The sequence below is a fragment of the Nilaparvata lugens genome, chromosome 2 (genome assembly GCF_014356525.2).
Source record: "Nilaparvata lugens isolate BPH chromosome 2, ASM1435652v1, whole genome shotgun sequence".
Lineage (NCBI taxonomy): Eukaryota > Metazoa > Arthropoda > Insecta > Hemiptera > Delphacidae > Nilaparvata > Nilaparvata lugens.
This window is the reverse complement of record NC_052505.1, coordinates 58,567,937-58,581,125: the sequence shown is the minus strand read 5'-3', so window position 1 is coordinate 58,581,125 and position 13,189 is coordinate 58,567,937. Positions and strand designations below refer to the sequence as shown.

The following is a 13,189-nucleotide window of genomic DNA, read 5'->3' as shown; positions in this document are numbered from 1 at the left end:
GTGGGGTACTGATTACTATATATAGGTACTGATTTATTACATTATACTAGCTTAATCGCAATTGCAGAGAATATAATAATGTTAAGAAATTTCAAAAAATTGAGTAGACTGTTACAGTAAAACCGGTTGAGCGAAGAATAAACTGGATAAATTTATTGTCACTCTTTGTGATCCAAATTAATAATAGTCTCAGTAGAGGTGATATTCATTGTTAGCAATTCATACAGGAGTTTTTGTGTATTGTTTCAGAATCAAAAGAAATGTAACTTCAAATAATGGTTTCATATTTGCTTATATATTTATGTTTTGAAGTTTGTTGTTACAGGTAATTTATTCTCCTTTGATCGAATCTTAGAAAATAACATCGCTATCTCAATCTTAGTGGAGTACGGTAGTACTTTTTATATAACATTCATTGTATAAAAATTCCATTGAATACAATAAATTAATATACTTTTTCAGGTGTGGGTAGATCACAAGTTAAAACTTTGAACAACTTATGTGGCGACTTGAATAAAGGATACATTCCGATGAACCCGATGCGGCAGAATGTCTATGACGCTCCTTATCCATTGTGAGTAGATTTATTCGAATTATTCTTTACTCACAAGTGATTATTTATCCGGTTGTATGTTGCGGAGTCCCATTTCTACTACGGTAATTTAAGACATCAATCTCTTTTCTACTATGGTGTTGACTTCTAACATGAAAACTGATCAAGATTCAGTTTTTTTAACTATTAATGTAATTTGTCCTAGGTAGAGGAACGATTCTATATAGAGTGTAGACCAAACTATTGATGCGTGTTGTCCTACAGTGAAATTTACTTTGATTGACAGCATTAATGCAATGAACTGGCGCTTGAGCCTCACAACGCAAAACTCGGAAAAAATCTTCATAAGTGTGATAAGATATATTTTTGGAAAGTTTTCAAAATATAAATATATTATGGAGAAGTTTTGAACTTCAAGGATTGAGAACTGTTCAAGAAGCTATATATTATGTGCTTTAAGAACTGAGTTACTGTATTATGTTTATGATTAAGACTTTATTCAATGCTCATGATGAGAATGCAAATTCATCATAATGAATTTAACTATCTTTATATGACTTGCTAATTAGACCAAGTTCATCTAATACATTATAATTTAGAAATCGATAAAGTCTTTCTCATAGTGCTTATGATGACATTAGTATTAGAATAAAATTTAGAGCCAAAGCCTCCTCATAAAACTTGGAAGGAAATGTCACGATGTGTACAAAAATAAGAAACAATGGCAAATAATTCCTATGATTTTCTCCCGTTGCAGTGATGTTTTGAAGAACAAAACTTTGGAATTCTTGAGCAGAGCGCTTCCCATTTTGCAAGCTGATGAAACTCTACCAAAAGTTGCTAAATATCAGCAACAGGTATATTATGAAGATGGGCTACCTGAGAGTATACCAGATCAACCTGCATTGTGAGTACCAGACTATTTGAAATGACCATGAGTTCAATTGGAGTACGAAATTCTTATTTATTGATTTAATTATCTAGGAATAATAGAAAATTAGGAATCTATAGTGAGGTCCACGTTATAATGACAGTATTTGATCAACTTTGGCTTTGATATCCTTGTCTATCATTCGACAAAGCTGGTGGTACTATCCATTTCTAGGTCCACAACAATGCCAATTATGTTTTTGACAGTGTAGAAATATAATTAATTAATTCAGAGAATCGGCATCGCTATTTTTCTATCTTTATCCACTGTCATTATAACGTGGACCTTACTATAGGAAATTATCTATAATTAATTAGGAGATATCTTCTTTGGCCAATATAGTAATATATAGATACACTCAAATTAAAATTTTATATATATACTGTATTATAATTTAAAAGAGTCTTATTCTTACTAAATTTAAATTGTATGACTGCATATTATTATTCATCGCTTGTATAATTCCATATACTGTTTCCTAGCAATATCAACATCATTCTCATCAAATCTTCTCTTTTTTATTCATATTATTCATTTATTTATTCATCATTATGAGTGTTTAAAATGATAAATGTTACGGTACATTATGTTTTGTACACGATCATAATAACTCCTCGGATATCCTATGATCAAGTAAACGATTGTGAAGTTAATTAGAATAAAATAGAATGTGGTAATGATCATGGCGTATTTCTGCAACACTACATTATAAATGAAAAATCTAATGTTATTAGATGAAAATTTGATTATAAGTTACATTTTCTCAATAATATCAGGTAAAAAATGAAAATGTTACCGGTATGTTTTCAGCACGTCACCCAGTAACTCGTATGCTGTGAATGAGCCGTATGAGCCCCGGGCAACCAGAGGTAGTGACTTTCAAGATGGAATCAATCTGTTGCGAAGTCTTCTCACTGGACAAATCGACGAAACACATCGACAAGCAAGGAAATTCTGCGAGAATGGGGGTGGTGTGTAAGTAGCCTACATTTATATATATATATATATATATTCAGATGTTCTTAGAATGAATGAATTCAGGGCTACTTATTTCTATTTATAAAACAGTATTATATATAGTACCCTTTTTTGGAATTAATAAAATAATTGATTATAATAAAAATAAAATCAAAGTATTTTCATACACTTATTTCAAAAAAATTGAAATTAATAAAATAATAGATTAAATATACAAATTATAACAACTAGTTTCAGTGATCCACCAAGGTGTACACCATCTTCAGGTTTAAAGAAAATCGTTCATTGAAATTATAGTTTGACTCCCACTTTTCAATAACGTAAAAGTTTAAGCACTAGAACTGACCTAGATCTTACCTCTGTAAACTTAGTCTATATGGTAGGAGGTAGAAGGGAGCAGAGACATTTTTGAACAAGCTTTAGCGAGAACTCACTTTTGACTTTCTCAAGGTCGAAGTCATTGTCCGTCTGTTCGACTCAAGAAATCATTGATTAAACAGCCCCAGATTTTCAACACATATTCTTCTAACCTTTTTTACTGATAAAGTTTGATGGACAACAAAATCTATCCATTCCTTCATCCTTTTTCAGACAAAAAAAGGATAAACTCTCAATACCGTATAACTTGCATTTTGTTTGTGCTATAATCCTTTCCTTTTTTCCTTTTTCCTTCGTCCTGGTACACCCAGAAGAAGGGAGTTTATTATAGAAAATATAACAAACAAAAATGAAAAATACACTTATAAAAAGAAATCTTACAAACAAAACAAATAAAGAATAATAAAAAAAGCAAGAATGACAAACGATTCCTTTTCAGTGGAAAATTTCAAATATATTATAAACCAGACGAAATATAAATTCTCCAAAACCTTCTAAAGAAGGTTTGACTGGAGGAATCAAGTTTTACATTATATTAAAAAAAACAATAAATAAACATAGAAATAGTAATGATAATAATAATAATAATGATAATAATAATAATAAATGTTGTTATTTATTTTCAAATACATTACAAACAAATTAACTTTTGAAATAATAGTCATTATGTAGGCTAATTACCCCATGGATTGAATCCGTCCAGGGGGAGATGTGAGTGACATATAATTACGAATAATTAGACTAGTAATATTCAATTTTAAAATAAATTCAACATTATAATTGAGTTCAAGAAAGTGCACTAATTTGAACAAGAAAAAAAAACAAATTTGAAAAACCACATAATACAAATTCAACACAGGTGAATTGTCTTTTCAGAATTTTCGTTCAGAAATTGAACTTAAGTAATCACAAAATTATTCTAAGAACATGGCCTCTTCACTACTCTTCTAAACGGATATTTTTATGGAACTACCATGCGCTATACTATAGACACTCTAAAGAATAGCCTCCACTTGCTTTACCAAATATCAATGTCCTGATTAAAAATAAAATATGATAACTAGTAAGCAGTCCAATTTTCAATTAGCTGTGGTGATAATTTTCAATAAGGCACAATTTCCCAGTGATAAGGTGTTGTTTCACTTAGTTAAAGTCTCTCATTTTCTCTCAAAAGTCTATGTTGTCAACTTGATTAGCGAATTCAGCTACATTGTAAACCTTCAAACATTCTAATTCCTTACGGCATTATCCTACTAATTATTGATGTTTTGAAGGTTTTCTCCACTTTGACTTGCTGTGTTGTGGACGGAGAAATTGTGTTATGTTCCCTCCAGTTGTAGCTGCACCTCTTGCTGGGTTCTGTTCCTGATGGGTGATTCTCTTACTTTTATGCGACGCCGAGAACGCTGATAGCAAGGCCTCTTCCAAGTACTTGTTCAATGCGTCTTCTGTTAAATTATTCCAAGTAGCATAATTTCCATTGATTAGAAGTCCGATTCCCTTGATTTGAGTTGAATATAACTTCTTCTTCTTCTTCTTCTTCTTTTCTCTCGTTTCCTTGTCACAATCTGGATAGACAGGTAGCTTAAGAGTCTTTAATCTTATCCAATTATTTAGAATAATTTGTCTCTTCATGTTTGATACCAATGACAACATTATTGGGCGTTTGGTACCGGGACCAGCAGTTCCTAATTGTTTGACAAAATCAGTATCTGTCTCTTTCAGTACAACTTCCATCACACTATTACTCAAATCCAGTATTTTCTCCATGATCTGCTCACGACTCTCACCCTCTTTCTCCTCCATACCGTAAAATATAAGATTTTTCACTCTGCGCATGGAATCAATTACTGCCCATTGCCGCGATACCTCGAGTTCCAACCTATCATTCTCCTCAGTCAGCTTATCAATTCTTTTATTTTGCTCTCCAAGCAATGATGAAATATTCAATTCACTAATCACTTGTTTGATAATATTATGAGCATATTATCATTGATCTCATTTTTTATTTTCTCCAGCATTTCAAACATAACTTTCTCGCTTAATGCCATCCTAGATTCAGTTTTATACGATATAGCTAACTAGGATTTGTATATGTTAATTATTTGCAAATCGAGCACTCTGTAAACTCTTCAACTCAAAATAAAAACTTATTGCAAGATAAAAAATAGGACTCGGAGACAAAGGAAGCTGAGGGAGCGCCAAGAGAGCATTCAAGGCTTTTTTGGAAGAAATAGGTAGCTTCTGAGATGACAGGCAAAGGTATCAGGTGTGAGAGAGGCTAGGGATATGTATTGTTGTATTATAAAACAAAATAACTTGAGAAACAAGAAGACACTGCCATCTAGAAAACAGTACTGAACCAAAAATTCAAAACGTATGCCAAAAGTCTGCAGACCATTTTTGGAGCGAGATAGCATTGCAATCACAAACAACAGCTGGTTGTGGTAATCTACCGTTAGTAGAACTCGGCAGTTTGGGAGGAGGGTGACGAAACGATGACCCTCTACTCCACCCACTCATCACTTGTCGAGATAAGATAAATTCTTCAACGAAAATGATGGCTTCTTCAATCTTTGTGTTTCTGAACGAAGTGATCATAATGAAAAAACCGCTATATCTCTGTTAATACTTGAGGAATCGCAAATATATTTGACACAATTGTTCACAGCCCTAATTTAAACCAGTATGCCGACTTTTAAATCTCTCACTAGACAACATACCACTTAAATACCTGAAAATTTGACCAGCAAAAACACCAATGACTATACTTACTTATCAGTCACCCCCACTATGTGTGTGCTATAGATAGACGCAATAATCAATATAGATAGATTATAATAGAACAGCTTTAAAAAGTATTACCTATGTAAGATTTTCTGAGACGCTCTCTAACAGCTGATTAGTGTTTTTTTATCAGTAGGAATTTCTATAAGACCACCGGATACGCGGGCATTTTTTTTTTCTAGGCTCAGGTCTGTGTGAGTGCGCCACACCAGATTTTTATCTCATTTAACTATTTGTAGTGTAACCGAATACAGGTGGGGTGGTAGGCAGAGAAACACAGATGTTCGAGTCAGATGTTATATTCTATGCCGTTCCTCTGGAGCAATACTTCCATAAATCTAATTTCTGTCAATTAAACTACAATGTGATGAATTACTCCAGAGTCTTATCCTAGGGTTAGAGTTGACACTTAAATGTAGATAATACAAAGAATTCATTTGAAGATAAAAAAAATTCAAATTTTCCAACCAAATTTGAAATTTAAACTTTCCAACAAAAGAATAGAACAGAAAAAAATTATATTGTTTTCATGAACTTAATATTCTGTTATGCCTTTCGCTAAACATTCAGCAGGAGTGGCGCAGTTGTGTGCCTTTACTTTTTAAAGATTATAAAGAAGACAATTTTGAATAAAATTTAGAATTTAGAAATAGGCCGACACATCTAGAAAATACCTGAGTCTATACCTAATTCATGCAGGTGAACGGGCTAGAGTCAAGAAAACTTCAATTAATCTTGCCATGCCTGATTTAATAGGTTTATACTATAGAATAACACTACAATTTGAAATAATAGAAAAATACAAACAGCTTCAATAAACATTGGCAACTAAAATCGAACAACAGAAACAACAATTTCATGTTACTTTGGTGACATTCCTCATCTGATTCGGGGGCGCATTACTATCCCCGATTAGATAGCAAAACCAAACAATATCAGTCATCAAATAACAAGTTCATTTCAACATGGAATTACTCAAGAAAGAAAAGCCCGTTGAACCCAAGTTTCGTCGATAGTAACCCATATAACCCATTTCATAATAATTTTGAATCCCCACTTTTGATTGACATTCTCGAATGAACCTTTGTTTCACTACACTGCACTTTCGTTGGTCTGTACGTTGCTTTATCGTCGGGGTTACAGTAACTTGTTTTTGGCGGTGAGCTTTTACCGGTTGAATTTGGCTTGACGGCGACGTCCTCTTACGTCCCTAGACCTGTCGTCTGAACGGGTGTCTTGAAGTACAAGAAGTTGGTTTGGGGACACACATGAACCGCTGTAAATAAATGTATTACAGCATTAATTTCTAACTCTTCCTACAATTCATCAAAAGCTAAAACAGGAGTTTATTCAATTATTTAATTTAGATTTTATCTTGACGTTCTGATTTCATTCTCAAAATTGAATTAAAACGGATTTACTTGCCAGAGTGTCATTAATATACAATGCAACTTTATGAAAACACTCGTAATAAATTAATATGATGCTTTTAGAAAAATGAATACTTCATTAATTATGATGGTAACTTCTATATAAGTTTGGTTTGCAAAATCAAATATAATTTTTCATATAGTAGCTCGACTAGTATTGTTGGAAACTTGTGCGCTAGCCAACATTTATTAATATTAATTTCATGGAAAAGAAAAACTTTCTTCTTTGTCTATTAAGATTTCTATCATAAAAATTTACCAAATTATTCGAAAGCCTTAATGACATAAGAAAACAGAGTCTGAAAAATATAAAATTATAAAATGTCATAAACTCAATATGAACATAATCTTAAAAATTTCATTCCAATTTAAAGGCTATCTTCCTGACTTTCAGCGATACTCTACGATAATATATTTCCAGAAACAATAACTCAAATGTAACGTAACTGAAAACTTTCTATACTTCTTTAGAAAAAAAATTATAATTATCTTCCATCACTAATAAAATCAAAAGGATTATTCTCAATCAATATTATTAACTTGAAAAATAACAGGCTTAATTAATTCAATACTCTTATGGAAGTTTCAATCAATTAAATTCCCTAAATTATATTTTAACCTTATTTTACGTACCTTAGCGGTTATTTGAAGAAACAATTATTCGTACATGATGAAGAAACACAATTAAACCTTTCAGGACATGGCACTACTAGAAAATTTAAACATTAATAAAAATAAAACTAGCTCCTACATTAACTAATGACTTGTAAACCTGCCCAAAAAGGGCGAAACATAATGACTACATCTTTACTCTCGTAGTGCTCCTAGCAAAGTGTCCTCCGAAAAGTAATCTGGTCTCGCGGTTGGGGAATCCCCCCACTACTGTATTTAGAAACAGGTCTCCTATTGGGCGAAAGGAATCAATTTGACCAATCGTCGCGTGGCTTCTAGAGCCTTTGGACCAAATAGTAACTGCAAAATCGGTAGTTTGTTATAATTTCAATGCTTGCTGTTTTCCAACTTATCGCACTTTATGTCGCGACAAGAAGGCTAAGTTTTAGAGATAATTCCATAATCTACATTCCTCGACGACTCGGAGCCACAATTTTTAAATATCTATCATGGGAAACTCGAAGTCATGGCCGTTCATAATAGAGAGAGAAAATAATTTATTTCGCTAACTCACTTACAATAAAGGCTCTAGTCTATTGCGTATTAAATTTACTATTATAACTTGGGAAAAGGCCTGAATTAAAGAGAGTGCCCGGCACACTGTTAAATAATATAATAGTTATAGTTGAATGAACCTCTCTACATTTATCATTCATGTGTATATCGATATTCATTAATCACACCAACAATTTCAGATTTTATTAGTGATACTTTGTATTAATGATAAATCGTGTCGTTGTTCCATGTTCCAAGTTTCTGTGTAATTGTTTTTGCTTCAATATTTTCATTTTGGCAATAACAATGCATTTCAAATTTCAAGATTAAAAAAAATTCATACCAGACATGCAAGTACGTAACATAATGTTGTAGCCTACCTACTAATGAATGAGCACTGTGAATGTGTGAATGAACGTACTTGCATGTATGAGCTAATCGTATTATCATACATTATATTTCTATTTACATATTGTTCTTCAGAAATTTATTAATCAGAACTTCTCATTTGAAAATTGTTTCTGGATCTATTTATAGTTTATACATGCTCTTTATATTTAAGTTATCACCATATTTGAGGCTTACATCGAATAATGATATTCTGTTTGATATAATGATCTGTTTTGAGCAGTCTTTCATTGAGAATGAATATTGCAGAAAGCTGCTAGTTAAAAATCATCTTAAGCTTATATCTATGGAATGCTGATAAACGATAGATTAACTTTGAATCGGATCTTATATTTTTCTGATTGTCCGTGTTATCAATTTATTGATTGTGAGTGGCTAGAACTGACTTTTTACTATAGATATAAGATATCATTAGTTTGATATCTGACAAATTATCTTATCTAAAACTTTTCATATTTTCTTCTCTCTCTTTTTTTTAGTTTTTCTTTTGTATGTCTTCAAATTCTCATTATTCTATTTATTATCAGAATGTTAGAGGACTTCGTACCAAATCGTTGCACTTTCACACATCCTTACTGAGCACCGACTATGATGTAATTGTGTTGACTGAAACTTGGCTGCATAGTGGTATGGTGAGCTCGGAACTCTTCGATGAGCGCTATTCTGTTTATCGGAGTGACAGGGGTGGGGGTCAGAGAGGAGGTGGGGTGCTGATTGCAGTCAAAAGATCTTTACACCCTGAATTATGCGATGAATTGTCTAGAGATAGTGCGCATTATGATTCCGTTGCAATTAAAGTCAAGTTAGATGATAATTTCTGTTACATTAGCGCGGTTTATTTTCCCCCATCAACCCAATCGAATATTTTCCTACAATATGCAGAATATGTCGAGTCACTTAGTAGTGTGCTTGACGGTAGGCTCATGATAATTGGAGATTTTAATTTACCTGAAATCCCTTCCAATGAATATGATTTTGCAGCTGGTTCAATTAAAGTAAGAATACTTAATAACTTGAAGTCTTTTTATGATCTTAATTCTTTCAATTCTGTAGTAAATGAACTTGGTAGGACACTTGACCTTGTTTTAAGTAATTCTCCTGTAAATGTTGTTAAGAATGACGATCCCATGCTCCCTGAAGATGGCCATCATCCCGCGTTGTGTGTTGAAGCCTCATATATTGACCATCCTTCCGAATTCTTTGTAGATGATTCTCAGGAGTACCGTTACAATTTTGCAAGAGTTGATTTTCTTGGGCTTTATTACCTGCTCAGAGACTGTTGTTGGGACTCCCTCTTATGCTGTACTGATGTTGATTGTGCCGTTGATGAATTCTATAGAAAACTTTACCTTTGCTTAGATGAATGTATTCCAAAAGTGAGGATTAAGAGAAAAAGTAATAAGTACCCTCCATGGTTCACTAATGATATAATTTCTGATTTAAAAATTAAAAATAAATGTGCAAGGAAAAGGCGAAATTCTCCTTACAATGATAACCTATTCAAGACTTTGCGTACATCTCTTAAAGCTAGAATCACCATTGCACATGACAACTATATTGCAAGGATTCAGGCGGGCATAACAAACAATGTTAAAAACTTTTGGAATTATGTTAATTCCAAGAGAAAAACATCTTTTGTAGAGTCATCAATGACATTCAATGGGCGGTTCTACAGTGGTTGTAACGTTGTTGAGGGGTTTGCAGAATATTTTCAGTCTGTATATGAGGCTGATACACCTAACACCCCTGGTGAGCAAGAGGAGAGACCGGAGACATCTGGGATGCCAGTGTTGGATGTTAAAATTGGGGTAATCTCTACCAATGAGGTTCTAACTTTAATAAGAGCTCTAAGGTCTGGGTGCTCTGAGGGCCCTGATGCTTTACCAACTTTCATTGTCAAGGGTTGCGCAGAAGTTCTTATAATGCCTTTGAAGTTTATCATGAATTTAGCTGTGAAAACTGGTAAATTTCCCCAGAAGTGGAAAACTGCAAGAATTACTCCTGTTTTCAAATCTGGTAAAAGAACCAATATAATGAATTATAGGCCAATTTCAATTTTGAATTATTTCTCAAAAATTTTTGAAACAATACTACATTCAAATATATTTATGCAGGTCAGGAGTGTCATAGCAGAGGAGCAGCATGGCTTTTTACCATGTCGCTCAACAGTGACTAATCTTATGACCTTCAGTGATGAAGTATCCCAGGTACTGGACAATGGAGGTCGTGTAGATGTTGTTTATACCGATTTGTCCAAGGCTTTTGACACTATCAGCCTTAGGCTATTGTTGATAAAGCTTGGACTGATGGGTTTCAGTGATAGCCTTGTCAATCTTCTGCAGAGTTATCTACAGTTCAGGACGCAATTTGTTAAAATTCTCAATTTTAAATCAAAATCATTCATATGTTCATCGGGAGTACCTCAGGGCTCCAACCTTGGGCCTCTCTTATTTCTCCTGTACATAAATGATGTTCCATCAGTTATAAAGAATTCTTCCTGTCTCCTTTATGCAGACGATGTGAAATTGTTCAAGGAGATCAAGAATGTTGATGATACATTTTATTTACAGGGTGGTATCAATATTTTTTTTCATTGGTGTGAGACTAATGGACTCAGGTTGAATGTTTCAAAATGTAAATTCATGAGTTTCAATCGTCAACTCAACCCTCAAATGAATGTGTATCATATAAGTGACAGACCATTGGAGTAGGTAAGATACTTCAAGGACTTTGGAGTTCAATTTGCTTCTGATTTTTCTTTCAATACACACATTGATTGGATAGCTACTAGGGCAAATCAGCAAATGGGTTTTATTCTGAGAACCTGCTCACCCTTTAATGATGTCTTGCCTCTGATATTAATTTACAAGTCACTTGTGAGAAGTCTGCTAGAATATGCTTCAGAGATATGGAGCCCATATCATGCAGACAGAGTTAGTGTACTGGAGCGATTGCAAAATAAATTTTTGAGATTCATGTTTTACAAGAAATTCAATTACTATTGTCCATTAGATTTTCCAACTGAGTCACTGAGAAATTTATTCCACATTAAATCTTTAAAAGTAAGGCGTGATGTCAGAGCACTCATTTTCCTCTTTGGTCTCCTGAATAATGAAATAGATGCACCACATCTACTATCTAAGTTGAATATATATGTATCACCTGTGGCTTGACATTCTGATTTTTCATTCATGGTTCCCCACTCCAGAACTCTAAGAAACTATCACTCTCCCCTGAATAGAATGCAGAGAATTTACAATAATTTAACGGGGCAACTAGATGTCTTCTGGTTTTCTCGTGCTAGATTCCGCAAAATTTTATATGCTAGTATGGTCTAGGTGGATGTCAACAATATCTTTTGGATGCATGGGTGTGGCTGTGCACATGGTTTGGGGCGAGAGGTACAGTATTTTGTTATTATTTATATAAGAAGTTCTGATCATATTTTGATTCAATCGTTGTTTTTTTCAATTTTGCATTAATTTATCAAGTTTTTTTTCTCTTTTTCAACTAGATTACAAGTTTTTGTACTCATTGTATTTGTTTGTAATTTTCTTCTTTTTCTTATACATTAATTTTCCTATTAATATTTTTCTTATTATTATCAATAATATTATAACTATTTTTTCCTTTTTTTTTAATCTCAATATTGTATTGTACAAATATGTAAAGGACACAGATTTGGGGTGACCCCCGTTGTCTCCATTTATGAATAAATAAATAAATAAATGTTGGTTTGGAATAAGATCAAAGAATTACCAAAAATACAAGGAAACCTTCTCCATTTTTAGGGGGGGGGGGGGTAGAATGGGCAATGTTATGCTACTGACCGGGTCTGCTCCAGGACCCTAAAAATCAAACTAATCTGAAGTATTGACAAAGTTCCAAAAAAAAAAAATGATTTTAGGTTAGTTCAGATTTGAATTGGTAAAGGATAGTGAATACAAAATATGATGGGAACCACTAATGGCCAGAGCCAATGCTTTTAATCTATTGTCACTTTTCTATGAATTTCAAAGATCTTTTTCTGGATACATTTTAATTTAATACATTAAAAAAGGAATAGTGGTATTGTTTCTGTTTAGCTTTATTGCTTTTCATATGTAAATTAATACATTCTTTTGACAAAGGAACCTAATCAATTTACACAAGAGAAGTACCTGCCGGCTGTAACTTTGGGTGTCACAGGTTACAGAAAACCGTATCGAAGTTTAAAAAATCAACATTAAAAAATAGGTGCTCAAATTTCCAATAATGTTCCACGGAAGTCAAAAGTAAGAAAATTGTTTTGAATTTTTGTCACTCACCACACACCATTCCTAATAACACAGTCACGACACCCATTTCCACCAAGGAACCCATCCTTTACTGTTGAAAGCTGCCCACTAACTGATCAAGAGCTCACCGAAATTTTCCACAGGTTGTGGAAAACTCTTGGCAACCTGTTTCATAAGCTGGCACTCTCAAACGATTCATCAGAGAATTATCAGTCAAAAAGAAAATGAATAAGAACATTAATTTTCTTTCCAGTCTCCAGGCAAAACCATGTCCCGACCA

At 33.2% G+C, this 13,189-nt stretch overlaps 2 protein-coding genes across 3 annotated transcripts in view; one reads left to right on the top strand and one right to left on the bottom strand.

The window, feature by feature from the left end:
• LOC111048801 overlaps positions 1-13,189 on the top strand; it is a 76,807-nt gene that overhangs the window by 23,437 nt on the left and 40,181 nt on the right. For both annotated transcript variants that reach the window (XM_022334782.2, XM_022334781.2), the window contains exons 3-5: positions 463-574; positions 1,311-1,460; positions 2,295-2,459. In XM_022334782.2, the coding sequence (XP_022190474.1) occupies positions 463-574; positions 1,311-1,460; positions 2,295-2,459 (427 nt within the window). The remainder of the gene's footprint in view (positions 1-462; positions 575-1,310; positions 1,461-2,294; positions 2,460-13,189) is intronic.
• LOC120349567 overlaps positions 1-13,189 on the bottom strand; it is a 61,195-nt gene that overhangs the window by 42,510 nt on the left and 5,496 nt on the right. The gene's annotated exons all lie outside the window — the stretch shown is intronic.